We start from the raw sequence: 20,265 nt of genomic DNA on the forward strand, positions 1-20,265 counted from the left end.
CTGGAGCCGCCCTGATGGCGCCTGGCGCCGGAGCCGCCCTGATGGCGCCTGGAGCCGCCCTGATGGCGCCTGGAGCCGCTGTTGATGGTGCCTGGAGCCGCCCTGATGGCGCCTAGAGCCGCCCTGATGGCGCATGGAGCCGCCTTGATGGCGCCTGGAGCCGCTGTTGATGGCGCCGGAGCCGCCCTGATGGCGCCTGGAGCCGCTGTTGATGGTGCCTGGAGCCGCCCTGATGGCGCCTGGAGCCGCTGTTGATGGAGCCGGAGCCGCTGTTGATGGCGCCGGAGCCGCCCTGATGGCGCATGCAGCCGCCCTGATGGCGCCGGAGCCGCCCTAATGGCGCCTGGAGCCGCCCTGATGGCGCCTGGAGCCGCTGTTGATGGTGCCTGGAGCCGCCCTGATGGCGCCTGGAGCCGCTGTTGATGGAGCCGGAGCCGCTGTTGATGGCGCCGGAGCCGCCCTGATGGCGCATGGAGCCGCCCTGATGGCTCATCGTGTCCGGGCTTTGTCGGTCTTGTGCTAAACCTTATTGAGGTTTGCTTCTATTATGATTGCCCGATAGTGCGCCCTGATGTGTTCTGGTGGGTTACCTTGTGGGCACATACACCGTGATGTGGCAGGCCTTCAGAATTAGTGGCGGCTTGCCTTCTTTTGCTCATCCTAGCGTGCAGGCTGTATTGTGTTCTTTGTTCTTTAATGCCGCACCTTCCATAAAATGTGTAGACGGTTTGGTCAGAAATCCCATTTTCTTTAGGATTAAACTGCTTAAAACTCCAGAGCAAAATCTGTTAATTTATGTGATGTTTCATTGGTAAGATTTCCATCCAGATGTGTAGATTCGTCTTCTATAGTTACAGCTGTGGTTGAGTTTGCGACAACAAGAGTTACAGGCGCGTCTTCAAGAGCAGTGTTACAGGCGCGTCCTCCAGAGCAGTGTTACAGGCGCGTCTTCCAGAGCGGTGTTACAGGCGCGTCTTCCAGAGCGGTGTTACAGGCGCGTCTTCCAGAGCAGTGTTACAGGCGCATTCTCCAGAGCAGTGTTACAGGCACATTCTCCAGAGCAGTGTTACAGGCGCATTCTCCAGAGCAGTGTTACAGGCGCGTCTTCCAGAGCAGTGTTACAGGCGCGTCCTCCAGAGCAGTGTTACAGGCGCGTCTTCCTGAGCAGTGTTACAGGCGCGTCTTCAAGAGCAGTGTTACAGGCGCGTCTTCAAGTGCAGTGTTACAGGCGCGTCTTCCAGAGCACTGTTACAGGTGCGTCTTCCAGAGCAGTGTTACAGGCGCGTTTTCAAGAGCAGTGTTACAGGCGTGTCTTCCAGAGCAGTGTTACAGACGCGTCTTCCAGAGCAGTGTTACAGACGCGTCTTCCAGAGCAGTGTTACATGCGCGTCTTCAAGAGCAGTGTTACAGGCGTGTCTTCCAGAGCAGTGTTACAGGCGCGTCTTCCAGAGCAGTGTTACAGGCGCGTCTGCTAGAGCAGTGTTACAGGCGCGTCTGCTAGAGCAGTGTTACAGGTGCGTCTTCCAGAGTGGTGTTACTGGCGCGTCTTCCTGAGCAGTGTTACAGGCGCGTCTTCCTGAGCAGTGTTGCAGGCGCGTCTTCCTGAGCGGTGTTACAGGTGCGTCTTCCAGAGCGGTGTTACTGGCGCGTCTTCCTGAGCAGTGTTACAGGCGCGTCTTCCTGAGCAGTGTTACAGGCGCGTCTTCTAGAGCAGTGTTACAGGCGCGTCTTCCAGAGCATTGTTACAGGTGCGTCTTCAAGAGCAGTGTTACAGGCGCGTCTTCCAGAGCAGTGTTACAGGCGCGTCTTCCTGAGCAGTGTTACAGGCTCGTCTTCTAGAGCAGTGTTACAGGCGCGTTTTCCAGAGCAGTGTTACAGGCGCGTCTGCTAGAGCAGTGTTACAGGTGCGTCTTCCAGAGCGGTGTTACTGGCGCGTCTTCCTGAGCAGTGTTACAGGCGCGTCTTCCTGAGCAGTGTTACAGGCGCGTCTTCCTGAGCAGTGTTACAGGTGCGTCTTCCAGAGCGGTGTTACTGGCGCGTCTTCCTGAGCAGTGTTACAGGCGCGTCTTCTAGAGCAGTGTTACAGGCGCGTCTTCAAGAGCAGTGTTACAGGCGCGTCTTCCAGAGCAGTGTTACAGGCGCGTCTTCCTGAGCAGTGTTACAGGCGCGTCTTCCAGAGCAGTGTTACAGGCGCGTCTTCCAGAGCAGTGTTACAGGCGCGCTTTCCAGAGCAGTGTTACAGGCGCGTCTGCTAGAGCAGTGTTACAGGTGCGTCTTCCAGAGCGGTGTTACTGGCGCGTCTTCCTGAGCAGTGTTACAGGCGCGTCTTCCTGAGCAGTGTTACAGGCGCGTCTTCCTGAGCAGTGTTACAGGTGCGTCTTCCAGAGCGGTGTTACTGGCGCGTCTTCCTGAGCAGTGTTACAGGTGCGTCTTCCTGAGCAGTGTTACAGGCGCGTCTTCTAGAGCAGTGTTACAGGCGCGTCTTCCAGAGCATTGTTACAGGTGCGTCTTCAAGAGCAGTGATACAGGCGTGTCTTCCAGAGCAGTGTTACAGGCGCGTCTTCCTGAGCAGTGTTACAGGCGCGTCTTCTAGAGCAGTGTTACAGGCGCGTCTTCCAGAGCATTGTTACAGGCGCGTCTTCCTGAGCAGTGTTACAGGCGCGTCTTCCAGAGCAGTGTTACAGGCGCGTTCTCTTCAGTCAGAAATGTGTTATGTTATGTTATGTTACAGTGCATTTTTATAGCGCACGGCTACTCTAAAAGAGTGTCCCGGCGCTTTCCACAGGCAACTTACAGTGTCAAATCAACATAACAAATAAGTCAGAACCCCAGCAAAAAAAAGACGGAAAGAAAACCGCCCTAAACAGAATGATTAAAAAGCCAAGTCTTCAAATTCTTCCTGAATTGAAGCAAGTTGGAAGTGCTGCGGAGTGCCAATGGAAGCGCGCTCCACAGCTGGGAGGCCTTAAGGCTAAAAGAACGCCCCCCAATACGGGCCTTCCTCACGCGTGGGACCACCGCAGTGAACAGTGATTCTGAACGCAATGAACGAGCTGGGCGATAGAAAGCTATTCTTTTCTTCAGGTATCCTGCGCCTGAGCCAAAAAAAGCCTTGTGCACCAGCGTCAAAGATTTAAAGACAATCCGCTTCCGGATAGGAAGCCAGTGGAGCGTCTGCAGCAACACCGAAGCCCGTGCTCGTCTATGTAGACCAAAGATTGCCCGGGCTGCCGAGTTCTGTGCAACCTGCAGACGCTGAACCAAATAATCCGGGAGGCCTAAGAAAAGGGCGTTAGCGTAGTCTAGCCTGGATCTGATGAGCGCCTGCACCGTAATCCGCCTGTGCTCCTCAGACAAAAGGGGTAGAAACTTGCGGAGCATTCTGAGGATGCCGAAACAGGTGCCGGACAGGCCAAGGATGTGCGTTTTCAGAGAGAGTTTATTGTCAAGCTTAACACCCAAGTTCTTGGCAACCAAGGATGATTGTGCCGGAGGACACATGGCGGCCGGCCACCACTGCCGCCACTCGGGATCGAAGGCACAGCCAAAAAACAAAACCTCCGACTTGCTGGAGTTGGCCTTCAGACAGTTTTGCTGAAACCAGCTGAAGACCCTGTCCAGGCAGTCCCGGATTCTCTCCCCGTCAAATGTCTGATCTTTTTTACATGTGAAGAGGAGTTGTGTGTCATCGGCATAGGACACGATCTGGGCTCCGTAAGCCTCCACCTCGGCCGCCAGAGGGGACATAAAGATGTTAAATAATGTCGGGCTCAAAACCGAGCCCTGTGGAACCCCAACACCCAGTGGCGACATCTCGGCGGAGCTCTGGGAAACCCAGACCGTCTGGCGGCGGCCCTCCAGGAAAGATGTAAACCATCTGAGCACCGTCCCCCTTAGGCCGATGTCATAGAGCCTGGCAAGCAGCGCCTTATGGGGAACGGTGTCGAAGGCCGCCGACAGGTCCAACATGACTAGCATGGCCTTGCCACCCCCATCCAAGGTCTCCCTGATGATCTCAGAGACCTCCACCAACACTGTTTCCGTGCTGAAGTTCGGACGGAAGCCGGATTGGGATGGATGGAGCAGATTGTTAGTCTCCAGGAAGTTCGACAAGACGCCATGAACATGTTTTTCGGTGATCTTGGCCAGAGCCGGGAGAAGAGAAATTGGCCTGTAATTGGCCAGGGCCTCGGCATCAAGACCAGGCTTTTTCAGGAGGGGGATCACCATTGCCCTTTTCCAGGCGCATGGGACACTCCCCGCACTCAAGGAAGCATTGAGGATCGGGTTGACCAGGGGAAATCCTGATGATTCCGCTAAATGCAGGGTTTTCAATGCCCTGTACATCTAAAAGTTCAACAGAAGAGTGTGCACTGCCGGGCCTTCCAGTTAAGTCCTCTAGATTTGATCATTTACTTTGATTTAATTCTTTCTTTTGTACAGCGCGACGCGTGCCCGAAGGTGTCTTGGTGCTAAGCGTCTACGGTCAGACCCTCCACCCAGCCATTAAGAAAACTACAGTCACAGAGCGAAAAGCCCGGGATTCAACTCTTTTCTTAAAACCTATAGGTTGGCCTGGCCTCTCATAGGCTCGAAGCTTGGACGTGCGGGGTGGAGGGGAGGGGGGTCGGGGGGGGGGGGGGCAGGGGTCGAAGGGGCAAACACCGAACATCAGACCACGGACGGCTTAAATCTTGAATCTGATTGGAAAAAAAGTCAGCAAGAGCAGAAGCGATGATGATCCGACCTGTACCCGGCCTATCAGGGGCCCCAAAGCCACACGGTGATTCCTTAACTGAGGTGCGTGAACTCTGACCTGCAGCGGGAGAGGTCAAAGGGAGCCAAGTACAGAAATGAGACTCGGGTTTGCCAAGGCCTGGCCTCCGAGGACGTCACAAGGCACAGGGGTGCTGAATATTGTGCGATTGACTCGAGTAGTGTGTTGACCTTGTATGGTGGGTCACAATCTAGAGCTCCGGGGTCGAGATTGAAGGCACCAGGAGTGTCTCACAGCCTGTCAGAGGGACTCACATCCTTCTCCCATCGTCTGTCCCTACAAATGGAAGACAGCAGCGCTCAGGGGGCCAATTGTGTCATTCTGTAAGAAATGGCGCCAAGGAGGCACACAGCAGGGAAAATAAAGAGAGGGCGAAAGAAAAGAAAATGCAGTTCTTACAGGCAAGTGAGTATGCTGTGAGTGTTTTGGGGGGGGGGGAGGAAGAGCAGGAGAAACTAGGAAGGGAGGACTCGCAGGGCATTTGAAAGGAGGGCGCACGTTTGATGTTGGATGGTCCATGGCTGTGGGATGGATAGAGGTTTCCAGCTTCACTGCAGAGCCCAGGGCAGCAGCGCGTGTGTTGTGCAGCAGAGCTTAGAATATGCAGTTTGTCAGCTATTAGTATTGTAAATAACAATCCCTTGTATATTTTTTAAAAACCAAAACATAAATAGAAGGCGTTGTCATTTACAATGCCAATAGCTCAAAATCCTGTGAATGCGAGACCTATTGCATTGCAAATGCTTGTTTAAGTCTGGCATGACAACCCAGATGCATATAATACCGGGGCACTGAGCTTGGAAACAACATAATTGACACATTACACCACAATGAAAACACGACCCGAGATAATATTAAGAAACTATTAGACAAATGGAATCGAAAATGTATCACCTGGTGGGGCAGGATCGAAACTGTAAAAATGATGATCGCTCCGTGAGTCAATTATCTCATCAATATGCTACCCCTCTTATTACCAGAAGATTTCCATCACAAATTAGATATCCTGATCTCAAAATGCATTTGTCAAGGTACTCCAACGCAATGCTCCCCCTATACTCACCCGTCTCCTGTGGTGGCATCCCCCCCACATCCACTCACAGGGACACGATCCGACACAAGGAGGTGTGTGCTCTCAACCCCCCACATCCACTCACAGTGCACGACACAAGGAGACACAAGGAGGTGTGTGCTCTCAACTCCCCCACATCCACTCACAGTGCACGACACAAGGAGGTGTGTGCTCTCATTACCCCCACATCCACTCACAGTGCACGACACGATCCGACACAAGGAGGTGTGTGCTCTCAACCCCCCCACATCCACTCACAGTGCACGACACAAGGAGACACAAGGAGGTGTGTGCTCTCATCCCCCCACATCCACTCACAGTGCACGACACAAGGAGACACAAGGAGGTGTGTGCTCTCATCCCCCCACATCCACTCACAGTGCACGACACGATCCGACACAAGGAGGTGTGTGCTCTCAACCCCCCCACATCCACTCACAGTGCACGACACAAGGAGACACAAGGAGGTGTGTGCTCTCAACTCCCCCACATCCACTCACAGTGCACGACACAAGGAGACACAAGGAGGTGTGTGCTCTCATCCCCCCCACATCATCCACTCACAGTGCACGACACAAGGAGACACAAGGAGGTGTGTGCTCTCAACTCCCCCACATCCACTCACAGTGCACGACACAAGGATACACAAGGAGACACAAGGAGGTGTGTGCTCTCTTCCCCCCCACATCATCCACTCACAGTGCACGACACAAGGAGACACAAGGAGGTGTGTGCTCTCAACTCCCCCACATCCACTCACAGTGCACCACACAAGGAGGTGTGTGCTCTCAACCCCCCTACATCCACTCACAGTGCACGACACAAGGAGACACAAGGAGACACAAGGAGGTGTGTGCTCTCAACCCCCCCCCCACATCCACTCACAGTGCACGACACAAGGAGACACAAGGAGGTGTGTTCTCTCAACTCCCCCACATCCACTCACAGTGCACAACACAAGGAGACACAAGGAGGTGTGTGCTCTCAACCCTCCACCATCCACTCACAGTGCACGACACAAGGAGACACAAGGAGGTGTGTGCTCTCAACCCCCCCACATCCACTCACAGTGTACAACACGATCCGACACAAGGAGGTGTGTGCTCTCATCCCCCCCACATCCACTCACAGTGCACGACACGATCCGACACAAGTAGGTGCGTGCTCTCAACCCCCCCACAATCACTCAAAGTGCACGACACGATCCGACACAAGGAGGTGTGTGCTCTCAACCCCCCTACATCCACTCACAGTGCACGACACAAGGAGGTGTGTGCTCTCAATCCCCCCACATCCACTCACAGTGCACGACATGATCCGACACAAGTAGGTGCGTGCTCTCAACCCCCCCACATCCACTCAAAGTGCACGACACGATCCGACACAAGGAGGTGTGTGCTCTCAACCCCCCTACATCCACTCACAGTGCACGACACAAGGAGGTGTGTGCTCTCAATCCCCCCACATCCACTCACAGTGCACGACACGATCCGACACAAGGAGGTGTGTGCTCTCAACCCCCCTACATCCACTCACAGTGCACGACACAAGTAGGAGCGTGCTCTCAACCCCCCCACATCCACTCACAGTGCACGACACAATCCGACACAAGGAGGTGCGTGCTTTCAACCCCCCCACATCCACTCACAGTACACGACACAATCCGACACAAGGAGGTTGGTGTTCTCAACTTTTCGTGCATGGAAAGGAATGGGGACTTCTTCTCTCTTCTCCTCTCTATTGATTCTATTGTAACTCGCCCAGGATATACATTCTGAGGCCACCTATTGTTCTGTATTTTATTGTATAGTTTGTTTTATTTTTCCTTCGTAGCTTTATTATTTCTAGTAATGTTTGGAATCACTGATTTACAATACCGTTCCTTCTCACTGATTTGTATCGTTGTATGATTTAAGTATTGAAGTATTTGTGTATTATTTGAACATTGTTTGTTTTTGAAAATTATTAAAAATCATTTGAAATCTAAAGCAATGGCTGAAACATGTCGCCCAAGGATTGTGAGAGTCAATTACTGTCCTAAATCATCCCATTGTAGTTATTATTTTTAACCTTTTTTTAACTGACCATTGGCAATTCGTGTGATAGGATTCTTAGTTGAGCTGTAGGTCACTTTAGTACTTTTAGGAGCATATTTACAAGCCCCTATCTCCACCACAACATCACTTTTTGGGTGCTGCGGTGGCGATATGGGCTTTGCCTTATTTACAAGGCAGCATTAAGCTGCAACACCCATTGATTATGATGCTGCTTGTAGGAGAGTAGGGTTTGCAATCCTATGGTCACCCCCGATTATTGCTTTTTGCTTCACTGGTTTACGACTTTCCCTGGCTGTGGGCCTGCTAATGAGACCCACAGCCTAGCTTTTCTCTCTCTAAATTGACAAGCATGTACCTTAGGTGCATTTACCAATTGGTACTGGGCCACATTATCAGTCCCTGTACAGTGTACTATAGGTACCCAGGGCATAGGTGTACCCAGGGCCTACCAGGGGCTGCAGTATGTATTATGCCACCCCTGGCTGGCCATCTAAATAGACACAACTGGCTGCACGACAGCTGGGGCAAGGTGGCGTAATCACCCTTTGCTTTAGATATAGTTAACTATATCTAAACCTAAAATGGACACATATATTCCTATCAGTCACTCCTATGGCAGGCCATATCAATCCTGAAGGCAGAGTGCTTGGAATCGTGTGAGATGGTGCTCTGGCATGAGCTGAGCCCATTTGCAGCTTGCGGAACCAAGTCCTAATAGCTGTTCCATGATAACGCTATACCATATACTCTTAAGTACACTATGAACCTCGCGGTCAAATGCTAACTTTGGCATAGCATTATCAAAACATGTCGAGTAAGGTGTCATAAGAATTGGAATACTACCCCCTCGCCAATTCTGACGACGGGGGTAGCATTCCACCCTTCTAGAGGGACACGACATGTATGTAACTATGAACCCTGGTTAAAGTTAACTCGAGCCTCAGCATCACAAAATGGATGCTGCCACAACAGACACAAGTCTGACCTCCTGCTGCTGGGAGTCCTTCCAGCGAGGGAGGCTCGGACAAAGGGTTTCCTGCCATGGGAGGTGCGAGCACCACCCCAGGCAGGATTTTGTGTATTAGGTAGGACAGGGCTGAAAGGAATGAGACATGCCTGGAGCACACAAGGTGTCCCTGTGCATACACCGGTCTGAACCAGTTCCTGGGGCACTTCAGCCCCAGAGCTGTCGCAAGAACGGACAAAGGATAGGGGGTGTAACCACCCCCCTTCCTGGTCCCACCCAGGGGAGGGACCTAGTCGTAGTGCAGCCCCCCTTTAGCTGGATAAAGGTAGGAGCTGGTCCCATTCCAAATTAGATTATCCTGATCAACTTCCCGAGAAGAAACTCTGGACTTCGACGTTCTGCTACGCAGAAGACTGAAGATATCTCCCTTGTGGGCAAGGAGTGTCAACCCTGCACCAGCAGGCACCATCAGCGTACTGCGGCTTCCCTTTGTCGTCTTCCTGCAAGGATCCATACTTCAGAGCCCGACGAGACCTGGACTCCCAGACCTCTCTGACCTCTACCCACATCTGCAGCACAGCTGAGACCCGTGGGTGCGACGAGACACGTGGGACCGGCCATCTTGAAAGAAGCAGCACTTCGCTCCAGCACGACTTCCCAGGCCTCCTCGTCCAAGTGCTTTGGGGACTGAGAAGCCCCGACCCCGAGCAGCTCCTGCATCGAAGATCAGCCTTCCAGCCTCCACGAGATCTGCGTGGGGCTCTTCTGCCTGGTTGCTGCTCGACGCGTTGTCTGGTCACTTGCTGGCTGGCTGGTGACCTTCTAGACGACGAACTCCGACAACTTTGCTGCTGGTCTGGTTGCTCCAGACTGGCCCTTGCTCCCTTCCAAAAGAGGAGCACCCCAGACCCTCCTGGTCCACTCCAGACGCCGTTTCCACTCACCGCGTGGGTTGCCTTTGCCAAGGCCTGTTGAACCCGAATCCGGAGACGACACCGCCGACAGCGAGAGCCAGCGCGGGACAGCTCGTGCCTCCATCCTGGTTGTCGAAGACACCACCTGGTTCACGTGGCTGCAGAGACAAGCGTCCACCTTCACCTGATCGCGACGACGACATCTGGTTCCACTCCTGGTTCCACTCCAGTCACTGGCTAGTGACTTTGAACATTGTCCCCTCTGCTTTCAGGGTCTACTCTTCACTGATCCACCCTTGGATCACACCGGACATCTTCCTCCTGACCGCCTGCAGCATCTTTTCCTCCAGCTCCATAGACTTAAACGCCGGAACCCGACACAACTTGGCACCTATGCACCCGCAGCCTGTGGGTGAGGTAACACGAGCAATTCGGTGCTCAAGGGCAGCTTGACTCTCCTAGTGTCCAGTTCCATTGTCGTTTTTGTCCTATCTAGTCAGGGACGTCCGTACTCACATTTTCTTTAAACTGTTCTGTCCATAGACGTTTGTACGCATCTCGCGTGTGAGTTCACACTCTGCACACACGCTCCGTGGGCCTCATAGTACTTACCTCAAGTTAGTATAGCGTGGACCCTGCGATCCTACAGCCTCTGGAAAGCTCCATTCCTTTGATTGACTTTCACATTCCACTTACTTAGTATATGGTTTGTCGTGCCCCTAGGGCACCATTGTAAATCGTGCAACTTAAACATATTTTTCCTAGGAGTTTGTCATGTGCTTAGTGTGAGAAGTTTGCCTGGTATATAATGCTCACTAATTCTTAGTGATCACTTTGTACCATGCCAAGCAACCCTTATGATGATGGTTGTAATTCAACCTTGTAGACCAGTTATCCTAGTGGTAACGTGGACAAAGCAGTCTTAGGCTAAACTCTGAAAGGCATGTGAAGCCAGCTGTTATACCATACACAACCCCCTTGAATACCAAATGAAAGGGACACCACACAGATATATATTGAAAATATATATTGATTTATTAACTATAAAATCCCCTGGACTCTTTATGAGCACAGAAGCACAAGCGTTAAATCACAAGACAGTTTAAAATACACAAAAGTTGCACAATATGGATGAGCCCTAGGGGCCACCTAAACCATATACTAAGAAAGTGGTATAAGAGATACCAATAGGAAAGGGAAGAGGCCTAGGGCCTTGGGAATCGCTGGAGCTATTCGAGACTAGCAATGAATAAGTCGGGAAAGGCCCACGGGACTCAGGTGCAGTGTTCAAAGTGCACGCACTTTCCAATGCAAAGTCTATGGTGCGTAAAAAGTACAAAGTTAGAAAGTTAGGAACCTTCCGAGTGACCTAGGGAGCTGAAACTTAAGACACTGGCCCTTGAGATGTGTACCAGTGCAGGAGCACCGGCGGAGTTGAGTTACCTCACCCACAGGAAGCGGGTGCACAGGGTCGAAGTAGTGTCGGGTTTCGTCACGCTGGTCGATGGTGCTTGGAGCTGAAGATGCTGCAGGCGGCGCGATGTGAAGAGTTCCGGTGGATCCAAGGGTGGATCTGAAGATGTGAAGACCTGAAAGCAGAGGGGACAGTGTTCAAAGTCACTAGCCAGTGACTACCGTGGAACCAGATTGGAACCAGGCGATGTCGGGTCCAAACAGGTGTTGTCGGGTAGCTTCTTTCTGCAGCCACGTGGATACCCGGGGTCGAGGACGTCCAGGTATCAGCCACGAGCTGTCCCACGTAGGCTTCTCGCTGTTGGCGGTGTCGGCGACCTGATCGGAGAAAACAGGCCTTGGCAAATGCAAGCCACGCAGAAGTTGAAAGATGCTTATCACTCGGACCAGCAAGGTCAGAGCGGGTGCTCCTTTTTACAGGAGCTGGGTTAGGTCTGGAGCAACCAGACCTGCTGTGTAAATCGTCGGTTTCGTCGCCAAGATGGCCGCTGACCACGTGGCTAGTGGCCGGGATGGCGTGTCGAGTGGCACAATGCAAAAGGGCCCCACGCAGATCGTGGAGATTCTGGAGGGCTGATCTTTGGTGCAAGGGCTGCTCAGTGGTGGGGGTTCTCAGTCCCCAAAGCACAACGTCGAGGATGCCTCAGAAGCTGCGCAGTCAGCTTTTTGAGTGTCTTCCAAGATGTCCGGTCCCACGTCTCTCGGTGCCTCCACGGGTCCCTTCTTTGCAGGGACTGTGGATCGGGCTGTGAGAAGTCTGGGAGTCTGGATCTTGTCAGGCTCTGGGCTCGGGCTCCGGTGGGAGGCGGCGGCAAAGCAGACGTTGAGTTGCTGGTTGGTACCTGTGTTCACAGGGTGGCCACTCCTAGGCCACAAGGGAGATTCTCTTCAGTCTTCTGTGCAGCAGAATGTCGAAGTCCAGTCTTCTTTTTCGTGTAAAGTTGATTCAGGATGATCTGCTGTGCAATGGCACTGCTCCCACTCTTATTCCCAATCTGAGGGGTGGATCACCTACTAGGTCCCTCCTCTGGGAGGAACCAGGAAGGGGGGCGGTTACACCCCCTTTCCTTTGTCCAGTTCCGCGCCAAGCCTGGGTCTGGAAAGTCCCAGGACCGGTTTGGACTGGCCTATGCACGGGGACACCTTGTGTGCCCCGGGAATGTCTGATTCTATTCAGCCCTGTCCTACCCAATACACAAAACCCTGTCTGGGGTGGTGCTCGCACCTCCCAAGGCAGGAAACCCTTTGTCCAGGCCACCATCTGCCGAGTTTCGGTCCGCAGCGGGAGGCCAGACTCGTGTCTGTGGTGGCAGCATCCATTTTGTGATGCTGAGGCTCTGTTTAACTTTAACCGGGGTTAAGGCTACACACATGTCGTGTCCCTCTAGGAGGGTGGAATGCTATCCCCGTCGCCAGAATTGGCGAGGGGATAGTATTCCAATTCGTATGACACCTTACTCGACATGTTTTGATAAAGCCAAACCAAAGATAGCAAATAACCGCGAGGATTATAATGCACTTAAGAGTATATGGTATGGCAATATCCCGGAACAGCTTAGGGAGTGGTTCCCGACAGCTGCAGACAGGCTCAGCTCATGCTAGAGCACCATCTCACATATTTCCAAGCACTCTGCCTCCAGGATTGATGAGGCCTTCCATAGGAGTGGCTGATAGGAACATATGTGTCCAGTTTAGGGTTAGGCACAGACATACTGTACCTAAGTAAGAGGTGATTACACCAACTTACCCCAGCTGAGTGATCAGCCGCCAGTTGTGTCAAATATGGAGGCCAGGCCAGGGGTGGCACAATACATGCTGCAGCCCCTGGCAGGCCTTGGCTACACCTATGCCCTGGGTACCTATGGTACACTGTTACAGGGGCTCATAAGGTGAACCAGTTCCAATTCGTAATGCACCTAGAGTGCATTGGCAGTAATTTAGAGAGAGAACAGCAGGCTGTGGGTCTGATTAGCAGGCCCACAGCCACATTAAGTCAGAAACCAGTGAAGCAAAAAGCAAAAATTTGGGGTGACCATAGGATAGCAGACCCTACTCTCCTACACTTAGCCCTCTGACCTCATAAAGAGTACAGAGGTGTATGTTAGGTAATAAATACTTGTTTATTTTCATAACAACCTGTGTGGTGTCCTTTCACTTGGTATTCAAGGGGTTATGTGTGGTAAAACAGCTGGCTTCACATGCCAATAGAGTTTAGCCTAAGACTGCTTTGTCCACGTTACCACTAGGATAGCTGGTCTATAAGGTTGACTTACAACCAATCACCATAAGGGTTGTTTGGACTGATACAAGGTGATCACTAGAACTAGTGAGCATCATATATCAGGCCAACTTCTCACACTGCTCCATATTCACAAGGGCGCCGTACATATGCGGTAGCGCCAAAATGAAGACTAGGGAATACCTGCTCCTGCCCTGGCGAAACGAGGAGACATTTATAGGTTCTCCACATTTTTGCTGTTTCCATGTGTGTTGCGTTGTGCAGCACACATGGAACAGCAAAACGCCAATGAATGTTTATGTGCTGGAAGATGTTCCTTCCGGCACATAAACAATCATAAAAAAAATGATATTTTGCACTATGGTGCAAGGGTGCCTGCGTTGGCGCAAGGCAGCTACATTTTACCCAAGCACAGGGGAAACACTGGGCTGAACCATATTGTTGTAAATACGGTGCAGCCCTGTGTTTCAAAAGTGATGGAGTGAGGCATTAGGCCAAGAAGGCTCACGCCACACTCTGTCTCTTTCATTGTAAATATGCCCCTTAGTTGGGTGGATCACCGTGTTTATCCAAAAACTATAAAAACACCCTCCGCATAGGAGCTCCCATCGCTGAGGCCGGTCAGACTACTGTCAAGTAACGGTGAGGAACGCCACTCACGCGAGTGACGCGCTTGGAGCTGGAAGTGGGCCATCATTGTCCACCCCACATGACCACAAAGGTCATAATCTCTATTTTTGAAGGTTTGTTGTTAGAGCTCCAATGAACGCCCTGATCCTCTCCTTGAAGCAGCAGACTGTCAGTGGTTCTAGCGCCTCGGAGAACCCCACCAGGGGGCAGGTGTGTGTGTGCTGTCTGCATAAGATTTGTAATGAAGCATATCCTTCCAGTACAAAATATTATGCCTAAATATTTTTTAAACATTTCAGTGTATGAACTGTTTGGAGAAATAAATATATTCCTTCAACTTTGTGCCCGCCTCAAGGTGGTCCCAAGGTGGCCTCAGGTGACATCAAGGTGACAACACGGTGCCCTCAAGTTGGCAAAAAGTTGGATCCTTTTGCTGTATGAACAAGGGCTACCCACATACCACGTTGTTGACACAAAAGAGATGCAAAGCAGGGCCAGGGGATCTTTTTGATGAAAGGAGCCCTTATTTTTGCATTGGAAAGTACGGGCCTCATTTATGGGGTTTTGGCGTAGGGCAGCACCACCGCAAGTCACCTCGCTGAGCTGCCTGATGTCAAAGTCAAAGGGCAGCAATGCACCGTATTTATCTAATACGGAGAAGTGTGGCTCACTGGTTAGAGCGGCAGACTCTGAAGCAGAGATCAGGCCCGGGACCAGGGTTCAAGTCCCGCCTCGGCGGGTCTTGGGCTCAATGTTCGCGGACTCAATAATTCTCGCCTCAGCGCCTACTCTAATCTTGGGTCCCACTCTGCAACTCTGCGCAATAGCTTGCTTAATCTCCACAACGGCCCCAACAACACTGGGATGCCTGGCTTCACCTTGGGGGTGCCCAGGAGGGGCATCTCACAGGGAGAGCCAGGAAGAGTTCCACAGCGTTATACAGCGCCAGGACGCCCCGTTGCTGGGGCAGCTGTGCGCTTTACAAGTATACTACATTTACATTTACATTTACATACAGTGGATTCCTGTCCTTTCCCCCAGTGCTGGGGTCATTTCAGCAGCTTGGCCCCCTTGCACCGTGGTCTCAAAGGCATCAGGACGTTTTATATAACCTACCCCACTCGGGCAACGCTGGCCCCTCCCCTGAGGAGGCGGGACAGGAAAGGTCAAATGAGGAAGTAGGAGGTCCAGGTAAGTTCACTCCCTCCCCCTGCACATCACCGCTCTGCACAGACATACCTCTGCCCGGCAGCCACTCCAGCAGTAAGTATCTGAGCCGCAGCCACTTACCTTCGGAAGTCCCCGCTGAACACCGACGGTGAGAGTAAAAATGACAACAACTGCGAAGAGCAGGAACCTCTTAAAGCTTGTGGTCATTGTCATCGCGTTGTCTCTGTGGGCGACAAAACAGAAGGGAACAATGGAATAAAAGCCGGAAGATGAAATTTGGAATTAGCTGTCTAAATTAACCCAAATAGGTCGGGTGCGTTTCGTTTCTGACAGCGGCGGCTCCTCCGCTGTGGCGGGGCAGCGTCACCCACCCAAAAACCGCAGGAAAGGAAAAATGAAATGATAATATGTGATAATAAACACGTATTTTATTTTTCCTCTCCTACTTAGTCTTGGGGCGGGCCTGGGGGGACAGACGCTAAGAGGAGTGGTGGGTGCACTCCATTCCCTGCGCATGACGATTTGGCCGGCTGTCTTAGGCAGTGACCGCTCTCTGCAGCCCAACCATGCAGCCGGGATGGAGACAGCAGGCACCGACTCCCAGTCTGGAGCGCAAATCCAAGGCGCTCAGGCCAATCCTCACGCTGCTCTCATGCGTGAGGATTGGACGCAGAGCATTCTGGGAGCCTGTGCTGCCTCGAGAAGAGCAGAAACGCGCGATGCGGCCCGCTGCAGGTACGCTTTTTTTATTACAATTTTTATTTTCGCTTGCACACCCTATACCCCCCCCCCCCCGACTCCCACCCACTACACTCCTCATCAGCACACCTCTATGCCTTAAGTAGGTTTGCAAAGTGGCTAGTATTTTACTGCTCTGGCTCCTAAAAACTTAGGGCAAAGCATTGAATGTTGTATTTTTGCCCTTTAAATATAAACTGAAATGCTAAATGAAAGTACATCAAAAGAATGCCAATGCTGCCGAGACCTTCCAATGGGGCCACAACTGTTGTACTAAAAAATAGGATGATGCATACATTGGTATTCCAGCGGCTGCGTCTCGTCCTCGCAGAACCCCAAAACACGCACAAATGGCCAGGAAAGTTCTCTGAGAAGCGCAGGATCACTAGACCTAAACCGGAAGTGACTTCCAAACCTGGAATGGGAAGTCTGCATATGACAAGGGGCCTGGTGTCAGCATGGAAGAGAGGTCTGCTTAGGACAAGTGTCCACAAGGGGGGTCTGTTTGCAACAAGTGCCCACAAGGAAGGTCTGTTTGGGACAAGTGTCCACAAGGAGGGTCTGTTCAGCAAAAGTGTCCACAAGGGGGGGTCTGTTTGGGATAAGTGTCCAATAGCAGGGTCTGCTTGGGACAAGTGTCCACAAGTAGGATCTGTTTGGGACAAGTGTCCACAAGGACGGTCTGTTTGGGACCAGTGTCAACAAGGAGGGTCTGTTTGGGACAAGTGTCCACAAGTAGGATCTGTTTGGGACAAGTGTCCACAAGTAGGATCTGTTTGGGACAAGTGTCCACAAGGACGGTCTGTTTGGGACCAGTGTCAACAAGGAGGGTCTGTTCGGCACAAGTGTCCACAAGGAGGGTCTGTTCGGCACAAGTGTCCACAAGGAGGGTCTGTTTGGGACAAGTGTCCACAAGGAGGGTCTGTTTGGGACAAGTGTCCACAAGTAGGATCTGTTTGGGAAAAGTGTCCACAAGGACGGTCTGTTTGGGACCAGTGTCAACAAGGAAGGTCTGTTCGGGACAAGTGTCCACAAGGAGGGTCTGTTTGGGACAAGTGTCCACAAGGACGGTCTGTTTGGGACAAGTGTCCACAGGAGGGTCTGTTTGGGACAAGTGTCAACAAGGAGGGTCTGTTTAGGACAAGTGTCGACAAGGAGAGTCTGTTCGGCACAAGTGTCGACAAGGAGGGTCTGTTTGGGACAAGTGCCCACAAGGAGGGTCTGTTTGGGACAAGTGTCCACAAGGAGGGTCTGTTTAGGACAGGTGTCAACAAGGAGGGTCTGTTTAGGACAAGTGTCCACAAGGAGGGTCTGTTTGGGAGAAGGGTCCACAAGGAGGGTCTGCTTGGGAAAAGTGTCCACAATGAGGGTCTGTTTGGGAGAAGGGTCCACAAGGAGGGTCTGCTTGGGACAAGTGTCCACAATGAGGGTCTTTTTGGGACAAGTGTCCACAAGGAGGGTCTGTTCGGCACAAGTGTCCACAAGGAGGGTCTGTTTGGGACAAGTGTCCACAAGGAGTGTCTGTTTGGGAGAAGGGTCCACAAGGAGGGTCTGTTTGGGACAAGTGTCCACAAGGAGGGTCTGTTCGGGACAAGTGTCCACAGGGATGGTCTGTTTGGGACAAGTGTCCACAAGGAGGGTCTGTTTTGGACAAGTGTCCACAATGAGGGTCTTTTTGGGACAAGTGTCCACAAGGAAGGGTCTGTTCGGCACAAGTGTCCACAAGGAGGGTCCGTTTGGGACAAGTGTCCACAAGGAGGGTATGTTTAGGACAAGTGTCAACAAGGAGGGTCTGTTCGGGACAAGTGTGGACAAGGAGAGTCTGTTCGGCACAAGTGTCCACAAGGAGGGTCTGTTTAGGACAGGTGTCCACAAGGAGGGTTTGTTTGGGACAAGTGTCCACGGGGAGGGTTTGTTTTGGAAAAGAGTCCACAAGCAGGGTCTGCTTAGGACAAGTGTCCACGAGGATGGTCTGTTTGGGACAAGTGTCCACAAGGAGGGTTTGTTTGGGAAAAGAGTCCACAAGGAGGGTCTGTTCGGCACAAGTGTCCACAAGGGGGGGTCTGTTTGGGCCAAGTGTCCACAAGGAGGGTCTTTTTGGTACAAGTGTCCACAAGGAGGGTCTGCTTGGGACAAGTGTCCACAAAGAGGGTCTGTTTAGGACAAGGGTCCACAGGGATGGTCTGTTTGGGACAAGTGTCCACAAGGAAGGTCTGTTTGGGACAAGCGTCCACAAGGAGGGTCTGTTTGGGACAAGTGTCCACAAGGAGGGTCTGTTCGGCACAAGCGTCCACAAGGAGGGTGTGTTTGGGACAAGTGTCTACAAGGAGGGTCTGTTTGGGACAAGTGTCCACAAGGAGGGTCTGTTCGGGACAAGTGTCGACAAGGAGAGTCTGTTCGGCACAAGTGTCCACAAGGAGGGTCTGTTTGGGACAAGTGTCCACAAGGAGGGTCTGTTTAGGACAGGTGTCCACAAGAAGGGTTTGTTTGGGACAAGTGTCCACGGGGAGGGTTTGTTTTGGAAAAGAGTCCACAAGCAGGGTCTGCTTAGGACAAGTGTCCACGAGGATGGTCTGTTTGGGACAAGTGTCCACAAGGAGGGTTTGTTTGGGAAAAGAGTCCACAAGGAGGGTCTGTTCGGCACAAGTGTCCACAAGGAGGGTCTGTTTGGGCCAAGTGTCCACAAGGAGGGTCTTTTTGGTACAAGTGTCCACAAGGAGGGTCTGCTTGGGACAAGTGTCCACAAAGAGGGTCTGTTTAGGACAAGTGTCCACAAGGAGGGTATGTTTAGGACAAGGGTCCACAGGGATGGTCTGTTTGGGACAAGTGTCCTCAAGGAGGGTCAGTTTGGGACAAGCGTCCACAAGGAGGGTGTGTTTGAGACAAGTGTCCACAATGAGGGTCTGTTTGGGAAAGTGTCCACAAGGAGGGTCTGTTCGGCACAAGTGCCCACAAGGAGGGTCTGTTTGGGACAAGTGTCCACAAGGAGGGTCTGTTTGGGACAAGTGTCCACAGGAGGGTCTGTTTTGGACAAGTGTCCACAAGGACGGTCTGTTTGGGACAAGTGTCCACAGGAGGGTCTGTTCGGGACACGTGTCCACAGGGATAGTCTGTTTGGGACAAGTGTCCACAAGGAGGATCTGTTTGGGACACGTGTCCACAGGGATGGTCTGTTTGGGACAAGTGTCCACAAGGAGGGTCTGTTTTGGACAAGTGTCCACAAGGACGGTCTGTTTGGGACAAGTGTCCACAGGAGGGTCTGTTCGGCACAAGTGTCCACAAGGAGGGTCTGTTTGGGACAAGTGTCCACAAGGAGGGTCTGTTTAGGACAGGTGTCCACAAGGAGGGTCTGTTTGGGACAAGTATCCACGAGGAGGGTCTGCTTGAGACAAGTGTCCACAAGGAGGGTCTGCTTAGGACGTGTCCACAAGTTAGGTCTGTTTTGGACAAGTGACCACCAGGAGGGTCTGCTTAGGACGTGTCCACAAGGAGGGTCTGTTTGGGACAAGTGTCCACAAGGAGGGTCTGTTTTGGACAAGTGTCCACAAGGACGGTCTTTTTGGGACAAGTGTCCACAGGAGGGCCTGTTTGGGACAATTGTCCACAAGGAGGGTCTGTTTGGGACAAGTGTTCACAGGAGGGTCTGTTCGGCACAAGTGTCCACAAGGAGGGTCTGTTTGGGACAAGTGTCCACAAGGAGGGTCTGTTCAGGACAAGTGTCCACAAGGAGGCTCTGCTTGGGACAAGTGTCCACAAGGAGGATCTGTTTGGGACAAGTGTCCACAAGGAGGGTCTGTGTTGGACAAGTGTCCACAAGGTCGGTCTGTTTTGGACAAGTGTCCACAAGGAGGGTCTGTTTGGGACAAGTGTCCACAGGAGGGCCTGTTTGGGACAATTGTCCACAAGGAGGGTCTGTTTGGGACAAGTGTCCACAGGAGGGTCTGTTCGGCACAAGTGTCCACAAGGAGGGTCTGTTTAGGACAAGTGTCCACAAGGAGGGTCTGTTCGGGACAAGTGTCCACAAGGAGGCTCTGCTTGGGACAAGTGTCCACAAGGAGGATCTGTTTGGGACAAGTGTCCACAAGGAGGGTCTGTTTGGGACAAGTGTCCACAAGGAGGGTCTGTTTTGGACAAGTGTCCACAAGGACGGTCTGTTTTGGACAAGTGTCCACAAGGAGGGTCTGTTTTGGACAAGTGTCCACAAGGAGGGTCTGTTTGGGACAAGTGT

General features: G+C 52.2%; 1 protein-coding gene across 1 annotated transcript in view; it reads right to left on the reverse strand.

The window, feature by feature from the left end:
- Window positions 1-15,512, reverse strand: part of LOC147660929 (NXPE family member 4-like) — a 244,618-nt gene extending 229,106 nt beyond the window's left edge. Inside the window, exon 1 of the mRNA XM_086951418.1 lies at window positions 15,420-15,512. Within this exon, the coding sequence (XP_086807544.1) occupies window positions 15,420-15,512 (93 nt within the window). The remainder of the gene's footprint in view (window positions 1-15,419) is intronic.
- Between the last annotated feature and the right edge of the window lie 4,753 nt (window positions 15,513-20,265).

Source organism: Lissotriton vulgaris, unplaced genomic scaffold, assembly GCF_964263255.1.
Source record: "Lissotriton vulgaris unplaced genomic scaffold, aLisVul1.2 SCAFFOLD_874, whole genome shotgun sequence".
Classification (NCBI taxonomy): Eukaryota; Metazoa; Chordata; class Amphibia; order Caudata; family Salamandridae; genus Lissotriton; species Lissotriton vulgaris.